Source organism: Urtica dioica, chromosome 4 (genome assembly GCF_054948205.1).
Source record: "Urtica dioica subsp. dioica isolate 48M chromosome 4, U.dioica_male_clone48M_v1_H2, whole genome shotgun sequence".
NCBI lineage: Eukaryota > Viridiplantae > Streptophyta > Magnoliopsida > Rosales > Urticaceae > Urtica > Urtica dioica.
Window position 1 is genome coordinate 4,718,136 of NC_142759.1, and position 15,231 is coordinate 4,733,366.

General features: G+C 38.4%; 3 protein-coding genes across 9 annotated transcripts; 2 read left to right on the forward strand and 1 right to left on the reverse strand.

Annotated features, from left to right (window-relative positions):
* Window positions 1-1,890: 1,890 nt before the first annotated feature.
* Window positions 1,891-6,925, forward strand: LOC149399539 (uncharacterized). Of its 6 annotated transcripts, none has more exons than XR_016296460.1 (6): window positions 1,891-2,431; window positions 3,116-5,413; window positions 5,492-5,774; window positions 5,915-6,065; window positions 6,210-6,258; window positions 6,424-6,925. XR_016296460.1 is itself a non-coding variant. In XM_089611462.1 (3 exons), exons 2-3 carry the CDS (start codon window positions 3,194-3,196, stop codon window positions 5,735-5,737), a joined length of 2,466 nt encoding a protein of 821 aa, XP_089467588.1. In that variant the 5' UTR covers window positions 1,891-2,431; window positions 3,116-3,193; the 3' UTR covers window positions 5,738-5,775. The 6 variants fall into 6 exon arrangements, 1 of the variants encoding a protein (XP_089467588.1); XR_016296458.1 differs by having other exon boundaries at window positions 6,215-6,258; XR_016296459.1 differs by lacking the exon at window positions 1,891-2,431 and adding an exon at window positions 2,452-2,578 and having other exon boundaries at window positions 6,215-6,258.
* A 134-nt stretch (window positions 6,926-7,059) lies between these two features.
* LOC149399540 (Nuclear transport factor 2 (NTF2) family protein) lies at window positions 7,060-8,035 on the reverse strand. The gene is made up of 2 exons (XM_089611463.1): window positions 7,746-8,035; window positions 7,060-7,660 (listed from the first exon to the last, which is right to left on the reverse strand). Exons 1-2 carry the CDS (start codon window positions 7,957-7,959, stop codon window positions 7,143-7,145), a joined length of 732 nt encoding a protein of 243 aa, XP_089467589.1. The 5' UTR covers window positions 7,960-8,035; the 3' UTR covers window positions 7,060-7,142.
* A 3,163-nt stretch (window positions 8,036-11,198) lies between these two features.
* Window positions 11,199-14,315, forward strand: LOC149399541 (Sec14p-like phosphatidylinositol transfer family protein). 2 transcript variants are annotated; one of them, XM_089613557.1, is made up of 6 exons: window positions 11,199-11,469; window positions 12,339-12,447; window positions 12,568-12,744; window positions 13,197-13,295; window positions 13,429-13,674; window positions 13,782-14,315. In XM_089613557.1, exons 2-6 carry the CDS (start codon window positions 12,373-12,375, stop codon window positions 14,070-14,072), a joined length of 888 nt encoding a protein of 295 aa, XP_089469683.1. In that variant the 5' UTR covers window positions 11,199-11,469; window positions 12,339-12,372; the 3' UTR covers window positions 14,073-14,315. The 2 variants fall into 2 exon arrangements, with proteins under 2 accessions (XP_089469683.1, XP_089469684.1); XM_089613558.1 differs by having other exon boundaries at window positions 12,346-12,447.
* Window positions 14,316-15,231: the final 916 nt, after the last annotated feature.

The window sequence follows — 15,231 nt, forward strand, 5'->3', positions numbered from 1 at the left end:
CGAGGGTCTGGAGAGAGTGGTGGCTATTTTGCCTAACCTAATGAAACTATGACTATTTTGCAAAAGTCATAGTTTGAATTAGCTAGTTCATGTCATTTTTTCTTATTTTTGTCATAGTTGTAAAAACAATTTACAAGCAATTTTTGTTGTTATTTTATTGGGAATAATATATCTAAAATACTATTAAGTGCGATAATCAAGGCTTAAGATAAATGTTACTATAAATTGATAGAAATCAATACGGGCTCATCTTGTTTGTATTAAAAGTAGCATGCCATTAAATTGCTTTGGACATAAATTTCAATCGAATCTTTGAATTTCAGGATCGAAGAAGTTAAGACGTTATTTTAAGATTAACAAGATTGGCACTCTATTTTCCTGGCTATTAAATCATTGAAAAACCAAAATATATTATAATGTAGCCGAAGACAATTGGGTCACAAATTCACGTTTTTCCGACATAGGCTGTTCCTACATTTATGCTATAATAATGAGCATCCCTTAAAATAATTTACACGTCTCACGAGGAAAATGATATCAAACAATCTTAAAATGTAAAAATAAAAATAAAAAATAAAGCTCACAACGAGACAAACAACAAGTCCACGTTACAGGCTTTTATAAAAAAAATTAAAAACAAACCACAAAATAAGACCATTTACTTTATTTTTTTTAATGAAAATTTAAATATAATATTTTTTTAATTAGGTGACATGTTCTAAACGATTATTATTATTATTAATTTTTTTTTTTAGAAAATGTGATGAATAACACACTAAATTAGATTTTGATTATAAAAAAGTTAAAATTTAAAATATAATTTGTTAGACCAAAATGCTCCTAACCGAAAAAAAATATTGTGGGAGGCTCTGCAGATGGGGTCTTTTACTCAGCCTTCGTCTCTGGTCCATCGGAGATGAAAATGACTTCGTACAGTGGTTGTGGTGCTCGAAAGTGGTGGCGGGATCGGCTCTGGAAGCGGAACTTTTGGCGATTCTTTAAGCGGTTCTATTGGCTAAGGACTTGGGCATTCCTAGAGTTCTCTTTGAAGGGAATAATCAGAGTATCACTGAGGCTCTTAGTCAGAATTTCCTTAGTCCAAATTGGTTACTTTTGCTTTTCTTAAAGAAAATTCAAGATGCTCAGGATGTTTTTGAGTTTTGTTCTTTTGTTTGGACTCCTAGGTTGTCGAATGGTTTAGCCCACGAGTTGTGTCGATGGGAAAATCAAAGTGATTTTTCAAGTTTTTGTATTTTGAGGGATTTTTCGCCTCTTTGCGGGTGAATATTACGGTTGATTTTGAATTTGAATGAGTGGTAGGGAGTGCTCTTTTCTCTCCGTGATATCGTTTTCGGGGACAAAGAATTTTAGTGAGGTCTCGTTGAGTTTTAAAAAAAATAAATTATATTTTTCCAATTTTGATTCCTATCTTCTAAAATTACTCTTAAAAAATTGGATAAAACAAAAAGAAACGAAACATTGGCCGCAAAAATCCAAAAAAACAAAAGCTAATAGCACTCTCAAGTCTCGTCACCGCCACTCCACCCCAACCTAGTGGGCCCCAGAAACCGTAGCCTTGGGCCCATCCACCGAAGGCCCAATCATGATACTGCTGACGTCATCAGAAGCGGCTTGCGGGACCCAGAGTGCTATCCGGCTCTCCGGGATTCGTGATGGAGAAGAAAAAAGGACTCTTGTCTTGTGGGGGACCATAATGCCACGTCATTACCACGTGGTTTCACCGGCCGTCTGATCAAAATATATGCGATCCGATCGAAAGGCGAGACCGAAAGCGACGCCACGTCACTCGAACTTTCACACTCTTTCACTTACAGACAAGAGTTCGTCTCTCTCTATGTTGTCACTGATTTCCGGTTCAACTTCGAACTTCGAAGTAGTAAGATAACTCGCGCTTGAGCCGAGAGAAGATTTGCTAAGTTTCTTTCAAGCTTTCTAACTGCTCCAGAAAAATAATTAAAAATAAATAAACTTCACAGCTATCATCTCTTGGACAAACACAAATCAGCTTATTAGACGTTTTTTTTGGCTCGGAATTATCCTAAGTGGACCACTTTTTTTCTACCGCCTCAAAGACATAATCTAATACTCAATCGAAGCCGTCCATTTGAAACTCATCTTAAATCATGCCCGTTCACCTAACAAAAAAACTTTATTATATGCGAAGATCTGGTTCTGCTCCATATAATCAGTTCCCCTTTTTCTTTGGCTCCTGATTTTCTCTCAGATCTTCAAACCGTGGTTAATATTACGTGTTCCTTAAAAAAAAATTAGTTCCATTCTTTGCTTTTAAACTACGTTGCTCTCTCTCTCTCTCTCTCTCTCTCTCTCTCTCTCTTAATGATTCTTGGCTGTATCGCGAGGCGTTACGCTTCGGATCTATCACTCGATAGGTAATGGCGGTACATTCGAGGTATTTCCTTTGGTTCTTGACACAATTCTCTCTCAATTCGTTTTGCTTACTTTGATTAACTTCTTTGTGTTGCCGATAATAATGAGGAAGACAAGAAAATGAGCGGTAGTGTTGTGAAGGAAAATGGCGGGGATTTTTTTGGCTTAGGTACTCTTTTTACGCGGGAAATGTGTGTCTGTGTGTTCATCTCTCACTATTGATTGTTTGGATAATGTTTATAGGTTCTGCTAGATCTGTGGTTCGTTGATTAGCTATTAATGAAATTCCTAGGAGTGTAGTGTTATAGCTCTTACTGAAAGTGTGAGATCAAGAATTAATAGCTGGTGAAATTTAATTAGATTCTTGGCGTAATGTTTTCAAGCTCGGTCACAAGTATGGAATTAATCCTTTATTTCGGTTTTGATTATTTCTCAGCGCTCTAGTACGAATTTTTTCGTCCTTTTTTTTTATCCTTTGGCTTTCTTGATTAATTCGATTTAGTTTTCTTTTAGGTCTGCTTTCATTCTTTTAGTGTGGAAATTATAATAATTTCTTGCGATGTGTTTAGAAAGCAGTATTGTAGGGCTTAAACTGAATCTTTCGGATGTTTGATCGCAATGTACATATTTCTGTCATTGGATTTCGTACAGATATATGAATTGTAGAGATTCAACTGAATTGCTATATTCTTTGAAATAACTTCAGGGTTTCGGTAGATTGATTGAGAGACTTGGCTTAGTTGGATCTTATTAGTTGAGGTTTGATGTAAAACCTGCTTCTGAAATGGGAATCAGCTTAGAGCCGAAGAGGATATCACATCAGCCGAATAATTCGAGGTCGGTTCAGGAGAGGGTTTTCGTGCCTCCAACGACCAACCGACCCACAAAACATCACTTTGATCCGCTCTACAAGAGTAGCAATAATATCCGTTGCGAATTCCCAAAGGAGGCGGCGAGACCTTTGGGGACCCTTTATCGGCGGAGCATCAAGAGCGACGAAGCTGTCGTCGAAGACGGCGAGCTCATCAAGCACATGACTCGCTTGCCTGGCTACCTCAAGGGCATCGAGAAAGCAGAAAGCTTCCAGGACAAGGTTTTGAACGTCGGAGTTCTCGATTGGTCGCGGCTCGAACAGTGGAAGCACAACCAGAAGAACATCCTCGAAAAAGGGAGCTCAAGTGCGTCGACCAGCAGCGGAAACTCCTTTCCGAGAAGGTCGTCGAGGTCTTCTAGTTCCGTTCACACTAGTTATAGTGGTGGTAGTAGTCTCTCTGAGCAACGCCCTTCGCCTCGTCCTTGTGTTATTCCTCCATCGAGAAGCACCGTTCCCGAGAAGAAAGGCGTGTCGCATAGTTTTGGTACCTCTTTCAGACCAAAGGAAAGTTCAAGCTCTCCGCATGGAGTGGCTAAGAGGGCTGCTGAGGAGGTGTGGCAAGAAGTGGATACCAAACGGAATAATTTTGATCGGACCATCTTTTCGGGGTCGGAAACGACGTCGTCAAAGTATAGTGCTACGAGTGTTAGATCTCACAGTAGGGTTCAGGATTCTAAGCAGTCAAATACGGATGTTGCCGATCCGAGTTTCCCTGGGCATGGAAATAGAATCGTTCTTCTGCTACCGAAAGAATCGCCCACGAAAGGATTGTCCGAAGGATCGCGGCATAGACTGTCGGTTGATAAGAAAATGGTGGCATCGAGGAAGTGCAGCTTCTCAGAGGATATTTCTGCTCCCGAAATTCTACGCTCACGCAGATCGTCTGCTTCGGTTGATACTGACGACATTTCACATGCTCGTGACAGAATGGACCTCCCATCTACTTCATATCACAAATTGCCATGCTCCGAAAGGAAACGTGATCTTCCTTTCGAGACTGAACATGTGGCTAAAAATTCAGGTACTAGGGAACCAGTTGAAATCCCGAGTCAAGATCATGCTGAGCTGAGCGGTAGCAACAGCCGAAACCCATCTCCGATCCGCCGATTCAGCTTCAGCTTAGGTCGGATGGGAAGAAGTTTGAGTTTCAAGGAAGATAACGGGGTTCCACAGCTGAGCTCTACACATGTGACCGCCAAGTCTGGTCCGGTGAGCGCTGCTGATGCATCGAAGAGCGCGGATAGACAGAGCTTCGAGAAGGCCAAAGGTCACAACAGAGCTCGTTCCAGTCCTTTGCGGAGATTACTTGACCCGATACTGAAGCACAAGGAAGCAAATCAAGCCCCAACCCGGCAACCGGAATATCGTCTTCCACCGAAAGCGAGCTTTGACAGCTCTTTTAGCTCCGGGCCCGTTTACTCATTCCCAAACGAGAAGACTCAGGAATCTCGGGTCCAAGCCCTCCTTCAGGTGAAAGTCAACAACGGGATTCCATTGTTCAAGTTTGTGGTCAACAGCAGCGGCAACATTCTCGCTGCAACAATGAAGAGTCTGGGATCGCCCAATAAGGACGATTCGGGCCGGAGCTACACGTTTTATCTGGTGAACGAGATCAAGAAAAAGAGTGGTGGCTGGATAAGCCACGGAAGCAAAGTGAAGAACTGTGGGTACGCTTACAACGTCGTCGGTCAGATGAAGGTTTCCACGTCCGAGTTCTCGGGGCGAGAACCCGACCGTTACGCCTCCCGGGAATCCGTTCTTTTCGGGGTCGAAAGGAAACAGGTCGATCAAGGATCTCCAAAATTCATCATGAACAGAGAGCTCGCGGCTTCTGTGGTCAAGATCCCTATAAAAGATGAGTCTGGAGACGAGTCGTGTTTTTCTTCCCGAAGTCGATGCTCGGGTGATTGTGTGTCGGTGATCCTCCCCGGTGGCGTTCACGGGATCCCGAACAAGGGAGAGCCTTCGCCGTTGATTTCCAGATGGAGAAACGGAGGGTCGTGCGATTGTGGGGGTTGGGATATCGGTTGCAAGCTCCAAGTTCTTTCCGACCAAAGTAAATGCGTTAACAAGGCTTCAAAATCGTTCAAAGATGGCCGGATCTTGGATAGCTTTGAGCTCTTTGTTCAGGTACACGGTCATGCTTTTCTTGTTTTTGACTCTGACCCGATTTGGAATTATTTATTTATTTGTGTACTATAATTTCAGGGAGTTGAGAAGAACGTGCCGATTTTCAGCTTGATTCCTTCAAAGGACGGAACGTTCTCTGTTGAATACGACACATCAGTCTCTCGGTTACAAGCTTTCTTCATCTGCGTGGCAGTGTTGAGCGGCCAAAAAGAGCCTAGTGATGATTCTGAATTGAAGACTTTCGAGACAAGTCCCGATCATGGCGTGAAATTTCCTGCGAAATATGCTACAAACCCGCCGCTCTCCCCAGCTGGGAGGGTCTAGTTTTATCGACGAGAACAGAAAAAAAGGAAAATCATTGGTATGTTCTCATCTGGATAGTAACAAATTCTTAAATTTTTATCGGATATGTCAATTCTCGTTAGGTAGTTTGGGAACCTGTTTTTAACATGTTTTGATCTTTTGCTTCTGTGCTTATATATATTTTGTATGACATTTCAGGAAAAGTGGTTGGAAGTTTTGGGATGTGGGGTTACAAAACAAGAAATATAAAAAAGAAGTGCCAAAGAAAGTAACCTAAAGTAACCTTGCTTAGGATTTCTATATACCTGATACATTATTCTGGTGAAATGATGAGAGATTCACTTCTCAGGTACTTGGGTTCTAATAATTTTTTTTTTTGGGGGTATTAATCAATCTCTCCATTCAGATGGTTCATATTTTATGTTCATATATGTCTATATTTCGTATGTGGACTACAAAATGTAGGAATTAATCTAAATCGCTGCTTTTTTAGTACAGTTTTCCTTCGGCGAATGGGGTTTCAAATTCAAGGCGTCTCCGAGGTATTATTTTCATCTTCTAATATAGCTACAAATACATGCATCGGTTATTTCGTTTTCCTAACATAGATTACAAGGACAACAGACTAAACAAATATATAAAAAAAAAAAACTAAATTAAAAGCACTGTATTTCAATACTAAATTATTCCTCTTTGATTTATTGCAGTACCCTCCTTGCTACAACGATATGAATTTTTGGATCAACGAGTCATTCACGGAGAATAATTTCTGTGAACTGTTTAAAAGCACCGGTGGAGATCTTGCCGAGGAGGTACGATTATGCAGGTGAAGTTGATAAGACAATTTCACGAACAAGAAATGAGTGACACGTCAATGTTACAGCATCACGTATCAATCCATGAATCGAAGCCTTTCGAGACGAGTCCTGATCATGGTGCAAAATTTCCAGTGAAAAAAACCATTGGTGTATGCACACAGAACATTTGAAGTAAATGTTGTTCATTTTGTGTAGTAAACAAGTAAAAAAAGAAAAGAAAATCATCGGCGTATATGCACAGAGAACTTTTGATGTAAATGTTGTTCATTCAGTGTAGTAAACAAGTAAAAAAGAAAATCATTGGTATGGTATAGGCACACAGAACTTTTGATGTAAATCTTTTTCTTTCTGTGTAGTAAAGTAATAAAACTATGAAAACGATCTAGTATCATGTCATGGACTCCAAGACCATACTCTCTTTCATTTTGTCTGTTCTTCAATGATTCGTAGATAGATAAGTTTTCAAGTAATGGCTTATGGGTTTGCTTGGTACGTCATGAACTAATGGAAATGAAGCCGTGGTAATTAACAAATGAACATATATCTAAAATTTTCAAATTAGGTACTAATGACCAACAATTTGGCAAGCCAAGTGGGAATGGCTACAACTACAAGTCAATGGGCGAAGCGTGGTGGAGAGAGATGAGCCAGCGATCTCCGAACCTCTCGAAGACATTGGTGACGAACTGACCACCCCAGGAAGACCCTTTAGTCCTAACAAGCTCAACGCAGGTGACGTAAGCAAAGTCGCCTCTGACCCGAGCCTTGACGTCCCTGAGCTCGATCTCCAGAGGAAAGTCGTAGTTGGCCCAAACGTATTCCCAGCTGGTCACAACATCCTCGTGCCCCGATACCCCGCGCGCACCCGGGTGGACACAGCAAGCCTCCTCCGTCTGGGCCCACTGGGCCCGCATCGCCGCCAAATCCCCCGCCCTGAACGCCGCGTAGAACCGCGAGTTCGCCGCCATGACCAACCCCTTATCGTCCTCTCCGAGGGCTTTTAGCGCGTCCCTTATCTTCGCCGCTTCCGCGTAGTTCTCCTCCGCGATCGCCACGCTCAGCTCTCGCTCCAGCGCCGCCGGGTCCGGCTCCGAGTCCGACCGGGCCTTCGCCGACCGCGATGACTCTGCATCGGAAAAAAACGACGACGACAGTTAAAATATGAAGAAAGTGGCGATGGGATAAGGAAGCGGGGAGGGGGGGGTCTCAACTGGGTCTTCGTTTTGTGAGGCCACCGCGGTGTGCTCTCGAAAAGGGTGTCCTATCTTCTTCTCTCCCGAATGCTTGAGCTGTGACGCGGCGGGGATTTTTCGGACGAAATGGGGTGAAATTCTTTATGGCTCGGCTTGATTTGATATCTGCGAGCGAGCGTTTTCCCTGGAAATGTCGGAAGGAGCTGATTTCAAGAAAGTCGAGGGTCGCCATGGGGAATGGAATGAGAGTCACCAACCATTGAGGTGCAGAAACCCCTTTCTTATTTTTATTTTATTTTATATTTATTTATTTTTCAATAAACATCTGTCATCTGTGTATTACTAATAAGTATCCACTGTCTGTTTGTACTTTGTAGTGTAGCTGGTTTGGTTCACTGTTGATTCTAAACAACTTCTAAAGTGTATATTGTGGGTTCAATTTAAATATGTCAATTGGATAGGGCCTAAAAAATATAAGATTTTAGACCGAACTCGTAACCAAACTCTCGACTTTAGGGGTGAGGGACAAACCAAACTTGAAAATGGCCTAAATTAGATATTGATACAACGATACTCCTAAAAATAAAAAATAGACGTGTCGATGTTAATCTTCAATGTTTGTGATGGGAACCGACATCCAATCTACCACTTCACCACTCACATGCAAAGTTGATATTGTCACAAAAGTAAAGTTATGAGCCGTTTTCGAATTTCGCTATACTAGAAGCATTGGTCGGCGGCTTTTCTTTTACTATACCACATTCTCTATTTCTCATCTCATCATAAAGACGATTCCTACTGTATGAGGCTCTACACGGATTTGTTTGAAGACATTTTTAGAGCGACTTAAAATTAAATATTTTACATAAAATTTGAAGTCATTTTTGTGCGCGACTCGAAAAAATTAATGAGGATTCTTCTTGATTAATTATTTTAACGACTTCAACCGTTTACTCAAGTCATTTCCTAATTAGCTTGAAAGTTAGTGTAAGAACTCAAACTTTTGAAGTTGTGTGATTTTGGAAACGTCTAAAAATGTATGTCCATGTGTTCTTCGTAGACGTTGGTTTATAAATACGAATTTATAAAAAGAACTAAATTATTTTTGAAAATTGTGTTATGTAGTTTTGTATTACCAAAACCTTATGATACACTTGTTTAATAAGTAAGCGGCAAGTATCCATTAATCATAATTATAAATATAATTTTTCAGTCAATATATACAAAAATCTAACAAGATTATCGTAACTAAATAGTGGACCATGACTATTCTTTCTCCAATTCAAGCTAAAACAAAAGTTCAACGAATATAACTATACAAGTACTAACCAAAACATAAAGATTGAAAAAAGCTAAGAGAATAAAATTGGAAGACGACCATCACCATCGACTTTGAGTGGCATAAGTTATCCAAAAAGTGAGAGAGAGAGAGAGAGAGAGAGAGAGAGAGAGAGAGAGAGAGAGAGAGAGAGCAACTAGCATCGTGACAAGGATTAAGGGACCACGACAGGTCCAGGTTCATACATACTATATGGTCATTGCCATCACACCACTCTAAAATGCTAGAGAACTTCCGTCAAAAAAAAAAAATGCTAGAGAACAAATATTGGTCTTTGAGAACTGACCGAGTTGCTTTGACTGGCTAGCCATATATATAAATATATAATCTTATATATATAAGATCTATGTTTCCCTAGAATTCGTTCTTATATCTAGAAGATTGAGAATTGCTGGTTCCGTAGCAAAGTTCAAATCAATACAAACTACACCGCATTTTATTATTTGACCCATCAATAATCACGACTTGATCAAAATACAAGAAATTATTTTTCTGCCGTGGTCAATGTTTTTCCTTTTTACTCGTTATTGATTAGAAAATTGTATTTCCAGTCCACGCTTCTATTTGGAAAAAGAAAAGAAAAAAAAAACAGAAACATATTATTATATATATATATACATATATATATATATATATATATTTATATGTTGCCCCTTTTGGTTGAAAGTTGAATCTCGATAGATGTATTTTTTTTTTTTTTTGAGAAAAGGGGCTCGGGGCCTTCTATTAGAATATGGGTAAACCCATAGATACATCATTAGATTTTCTTGATCCAAGGAACAAGAAGAACCTCGATCGGAAGAGATCAACCGTTAACGCTAACGTCAACGCCAAATACAAGTAAAAACTCATTTTGTGCACATAAAGCACAATGCGAATAGAGCAAATATTAAGCTCTTTCAAATATCACTGACTGGATGGTGGATTGATCCAACCAAACGTGGTACATTGACCAGGAAGAAGATAAATCTTCAGACTGCATAGACAAAAGTCTAATAGAGTTCCCCGAGTGGGAAGTTGGACGATGGCTAACCCAACTCCAAACCAAAATGTAATACAACCTAACACAAGGTACGAACAAAAACTAAAAACCAAAGACAAGTACAAACAGCGACAAGGCCTAAAAACCAAAGCTGGAACAATCTGCAAACCAAAACCAACACCCAGAGCCGTAGAGCGCACCTCCGAAAGACTAGCCTCAACACCACGATGAGACAACCCCAACCGGAGACCCGAAACAAGCGGCGGGACGGAGCTTCCGACGCCGGAGAACAACCACCGGCCACCCAAAACCCACATCCCGGGAAGAGCTGCGGAGGGGGGCTGCGAAACAGCGAGGATCAGGCCCAAACGATGAAGAACGGCGGAGATGCGCACCACGGAGAGGTTGCCGGACGTCATTGGTTAGATCTGAAGGATTGACCGGATCTGGGAAAAAAAAAAGAGAAAAGAAACAAAAGCTTGCAGGAAAAGAGATCTCGAAGGGCTCCCCCCAGGTCGGATCTTGCCGCAGCAGCGGCGTCCGGGCCCCGGAGGGGACGGCGGCGGCTCAACCTAGCCCGAGAGTTTTCTGTTTGGGTCTCTGAGAGAGAGGGTTTCAATATTATGTTAGTACTGCAACATTAATCTCGATAGATGTATGTTTAGAAATGTCAACAGAAAGAGGGTTATACTAACATGGGATTCTGATTTTATATTTCATCGACAATCTTAAAAAATATCTCAAATATTCATTCCAATAAAAACAATTAATATTTTCGATTCGATAAAGATTTAGGTCACATATATTTAACGTAATAAAAACTATAAGCGCGAAACTCATTTGTTTTAAAATAATAACAATTACAACAACAACAAAATCCAATGTAATTTCCTCTTTATCTGGAAATTGTTCAAAACTACTCTTTTTTAGGCAAACTACTTTATTTAACGAGTCTCATAAGGAATTTCAAATATATTTTTTTATGGAAGTAAATTTTTTACTAGAAAATGTATTTATATAATCAATTACTCTTTAGTTAGTGGTAGTGGACCCCACAGCACATCTCACGTTTACACCCCCTACAAATTCTCCTTGGCGTTCTCATAAAGTCACCCAATACATCCACTCACAATTTATTCTCAAAGTATGCCCATCGACATTTCATTTTCCACTATAAATTCTCATAATATTTTTTCATCCAAACCTCCAAAATCTGAAGGAATTATTCTCTTTCATCCCCAATTTCTCTCTCTCTCTCTCTCTGGCTCTCTGCGTTCTTCCAACTCTACGAGAAGAACTGAATTGAGTGAAAGAGATACAGTATTTGCATAAAATTTTACATTTAGTATTTATCTCTAAAGAGACGATAAAGCTAAAAGCAAGTGATAGCTCTTTTCTTTCGTCTCAATTCGCCGGGCCAGGTAATGAAAAAAAATGATTTTTTTTATTCTGCTTATTTATTTCTTCTCGATACATAACTATCATCTTTTAAGTTTTGTTATAAGATTTTCTTCTGATCCTTATTGGTATAACCGTAATTAGATCTTTTTTTTAGAAAGCTGCACCGCTTGATGTCGACTAATTAACCACTGAGTGATCGATAAAATTTATATATATTTAACATGAGTAAATTATATAGAAAACGACGTATATATATTAATCATATTCATAATATGTGATGGGATGAGAACCATTATCCCATCTTAATCGCATTTATGATCAAATCTTGGATGATATGAAAAAAAAAAAAAATACCTTGCTCAATTCTATTTTCTGTTTGCCTTACAAGAGGACCGTGAGTTGGTAATAAAAAACGACATATCAAGATGTGTCGTAAAAACAAACCTCATAAAAACGACAAGAGAAACAAAAGTGTTGGATTTTTTTTTGGGGGGGGGGGGGGGGGGGGGGTGAAGTCAGGAGAGCCGGCTTTTGATTTTGACCCTTTACCTTGAAAATCTAAATTCCTTTCTCCACGATTTGAATAATTTGATAAAACTAAAAAAAACAAAAATAAAAAAACAGAAGAGGATTGATATTTATTTCCAATTCCAAATGTTGTGTAAAACAATTGGTTGTGAGGATTTCAACAAAACTATTTCAAGTGTCCTTTTTGGACTTTTGCACTTGGAAATTGAATAACTCAGTAACGTAAAAAATACATTTTCCCATATACATACACCATTGACTTGAATACACGTTTTGTAAGGATGTTGTAAATGACCCCAAAACAAAGAAGAGGGAAAAAAAAATGGAGATATATATACTTAACATCTCACATGTATTTTAGTGTGTAGGTTCAAATCAAGTGCTGTTTTCTCAAGATGCAGTTTCTAAGAAGAAAACACTCTCAGAGTCAGGGTCACCCCATTGATAATTCAGAAGAAAAAGAGGCAAAGGTATAATTTATTATTGATACATTTCTAAGTGTGTGAGTGTCTTTTTTTTTTTTTTGGTTGGTTGTCTTCAGACACCATGGTGAACATATTAAATTTAAACGTGACATCATTTACAAAAAGGTCAAAGAGTTCAGAGAAAGTCTTGGACCACTATCCGGGCGAAGTTTGAAGTATTGTTCAGAGCCATGCCTGAGAAGGTATCTTGAAGCTCGGAACTGGGACGTCGAAAAATCGAAGAAAATGTTGCAAGAGTCTCTCAAATGGAGGGAGAGTTTCAAGCCTGAAGAAATTCGATGGGTAAGAAAAAGCATTTTTATGACATAATTTTTATGACACTTGAGTTTTTCAGCTTGTTCCATGAGTTTAATTATTCGAGGTGCATAAAGTTATATTTTTCTCAATTTTTGGTTAATCTTTTAACAAAAAGTAGTTAAGTCGATTTATCACCGAGCAGTTAGTTTTTTTATTGTGGTGTAGTAATTCTATCATCAAATAATAACCAGCACACTTTGCTACTTGGGTTCATCAGATGCCAATATTCTAGGGAAATTTCAAAAATTATTTTGGTTCCACTTAAAAATTAAGAAAAACGAGAAAAATTAATTGTTTGAATATACGATAAAAATATTACACTTCCCTGAAATATCTCACCCATTAATATTTTCCGGTGAAAAATTGTGTAAAGGAAAATGAAAAATATTATGATTTCTATTTAATAATTTGATTGTTTTTACAATTTATTTATTTAGAGTGAAGTAGCTCATGAAGGCGAGACAGGTAAAGTTTCGAGGGCAAATTTCCATGATCGACAAGGGAGACCAGTGCTTATAATGAGGCCAGGAATGCAGGTTTGCAACCATAGAATATGATTTTTAGGAGCATAATAGCTAATAGCTAAGCAAAAAAAGAAAAAAAGAAAAAAGAAAAAAGAAAAAGGAAATTAAACTCTTAAGTTGAATGATTGAAACTTTTCATTTTCAGAATACAAATTCACCTGAAGGCAACGTGAAACATTTAGTCTATCTCTTGGAAAATAGCATCCTTAACCTTCCAGAGGGCCAGGAAAAAATGTCATGGTTGATCGACTTCACTGGATATTCATTGAGCACTAACATCTCAATCAAGGCAACTCGTGACATCATCAACATTTTGCAAGGCCACTATCCAGAGCGCCTCGCTATCGTGTTTCTCTACAATCCACCTAGGGTTTTTCAGCCACTTTACAAGGTTTGACAATTTGTTTAATGTAACCCGATCTAGTACACGGCTTATGATTTTTCCATGTGGGACTAAAATTACTTTGCTAATTTAATACATGTTTGATATATTCTTAGGCTTCACAGTACTTCATGGATCCAAAAACGATTCAAAAGATTAAATTTGTTACCCCTAAAAACAAAGATAGTGTTGATCTCATGAAGACCTTCTTTGACTTCGATAACCTTCCCAAAGAGCTTGGCGGCATTGCCAATATGGAATACGATCATGAAGAGTTCTCACGACAAATGGCTCAAGACGACATAAAGACAGCCGAGTTTTGGGACGTCGATGAAAAGATTTCCCACAAACCAAGCCTTTTTGGGGCAATCACTACCCCCGAGCCTCTCGCACTTTCTGCTAGCTGATCCATAACTTTATCTTGTCGAAAATTGTATGTGAAACCAATTCACAATATAATTTTTCTTACCAATTACTAATTAGGATGGCATGGAAGAGTATAAGAGACGAGAGATCATGATGTAAGGGCAAATTGTACCACGTCCATGTAATGCTAAATGCGTGTGTTTTACTTTATGTTTCTATTTTACTTTCTTAACAAAGAAAATGTGTAAAGCGATTTACTAGAGTAAACTTTACTACCATGGCAAGTATTGATCGCTATTGGGTAAGTGTGGATTGAGAGTCTAGCAAGTAACCATTATCATTATCACTCTTAAGAATTTATAATGACAAAAACGAGTCAAACGGGTTAGGTAGATTGAAGTTCCGCACACATTTCATCCATTTCTTATAAATGTTTTAATTTTAAAAATATATCTATTTTTAGGAGTATCTTATGCAAATGTTGTTTTTATCGGCATAAACATCATATTTTATAATATATACTACTATGGAATAACTTCCAAAATTATCCATTTGATACTACGTGCAATTCCATTAGGTTGACTTTGCAAAACGCATTGATTTTGGAGTTGTATGAAGTGAACTACTCTTATGACTTATTTTTATTTATGAGAGACTAAGACAGTTTTTTTTATTATTTTGTTTTAAATTGAAGTCTATACCCCAGATGGGCCTTAATATAAATGTGTTTCTTCAATGTTAATAAATGACACCCTGTCCTCTTTGTGGACGTTGTTTGTTGTGCATTTTATTTATTTATTAACTAGTGTCTAGCTGATGAGACATTTTGGTTAATCCGGTTGTCATTCCTCCTCATTCGTTTTTTTTTTTTTTTTTTTGTATGAAACATTTCTCATTAGTTGTGAATTATCATTATCAATGTGACAAATGCATTTAGCTAAATATTCATTCTGATGAGAAATTTATATATACAAAATATCAAAAATCTTAAGGACGCAAGAGGAATACAACGTTTAATAGTCCTTTGACAAATAAAATGGAAATAGTGCCAGGACCAAACATAAACTAGACTCATAGAAGCCATTACGAGACTCCAAAATATAATTGAAAATATAACCAACAGAAGAAACTTCGATTAAATTATAAACGGTCAAATTTCCATTAAATAGGTTGGTTAAAATTGACATTCGATTAAATTAT

What these genes read in the sequence shown, in the direction of transcription:
- LOC149399539 (XM_089611462.1), top strand. Translation starts at nt 3,194, where the DNA reads ATGGGAATCAGCTTAGAGCCGAAGAGGATATCACATCAGCCGAATAAT. An exon ending in GCTTTGAGCTCTTTGTTCAG is followed by an intron (nt 5,414 to 5,491) that starts GTACACGGTCAT and finishes CTATAATTTCAG; the next exon opens with GGAGTTGAGAAGAACGTGCC.
- LOC149399540 (XM_089611463.1), bottom strand. Translation starts at nt 7,959, where the DNA reads ATGGCGACCCTCGACTTTCTTGAAATCAGCTCCTTCCGACATTTCCAG. An exon ending in CCTCACAAAACGAAGACCCA is followed by an intron (nt 7,661 to 7,745) that starts GTTGAGACCCCC and finishes TTTCCGATGCAG; the next exon opens with AGTCATCGCGGTCGGCGAAG.
- LOC149399541 (XM_089613557.1), top strand. Translation starts at nt 12,373, where the DNA reads ATGCAGTTTCTAAGAAGAAAACACTCTCAGAGTCAGGGTCACCCCATT. An exon ending in AGCCTGAAGAAATTCGATGG is followed by an intron (nt 12,745 to 13,196) that starts GTAAGAAAAAGC and finishes TTATTTATTTAG; the next exon opens with AGTGAAGTAGCTCATGAAGG. An exon ending in TAATGAGGCCAGGAATGCAG is followed by an intron (nt 13,296 to 13,428) that starts GTTTGCAACCAT and finishes TTTCATTTTCAG; the next exon opens with AATACAAATTCACCTGAAGG.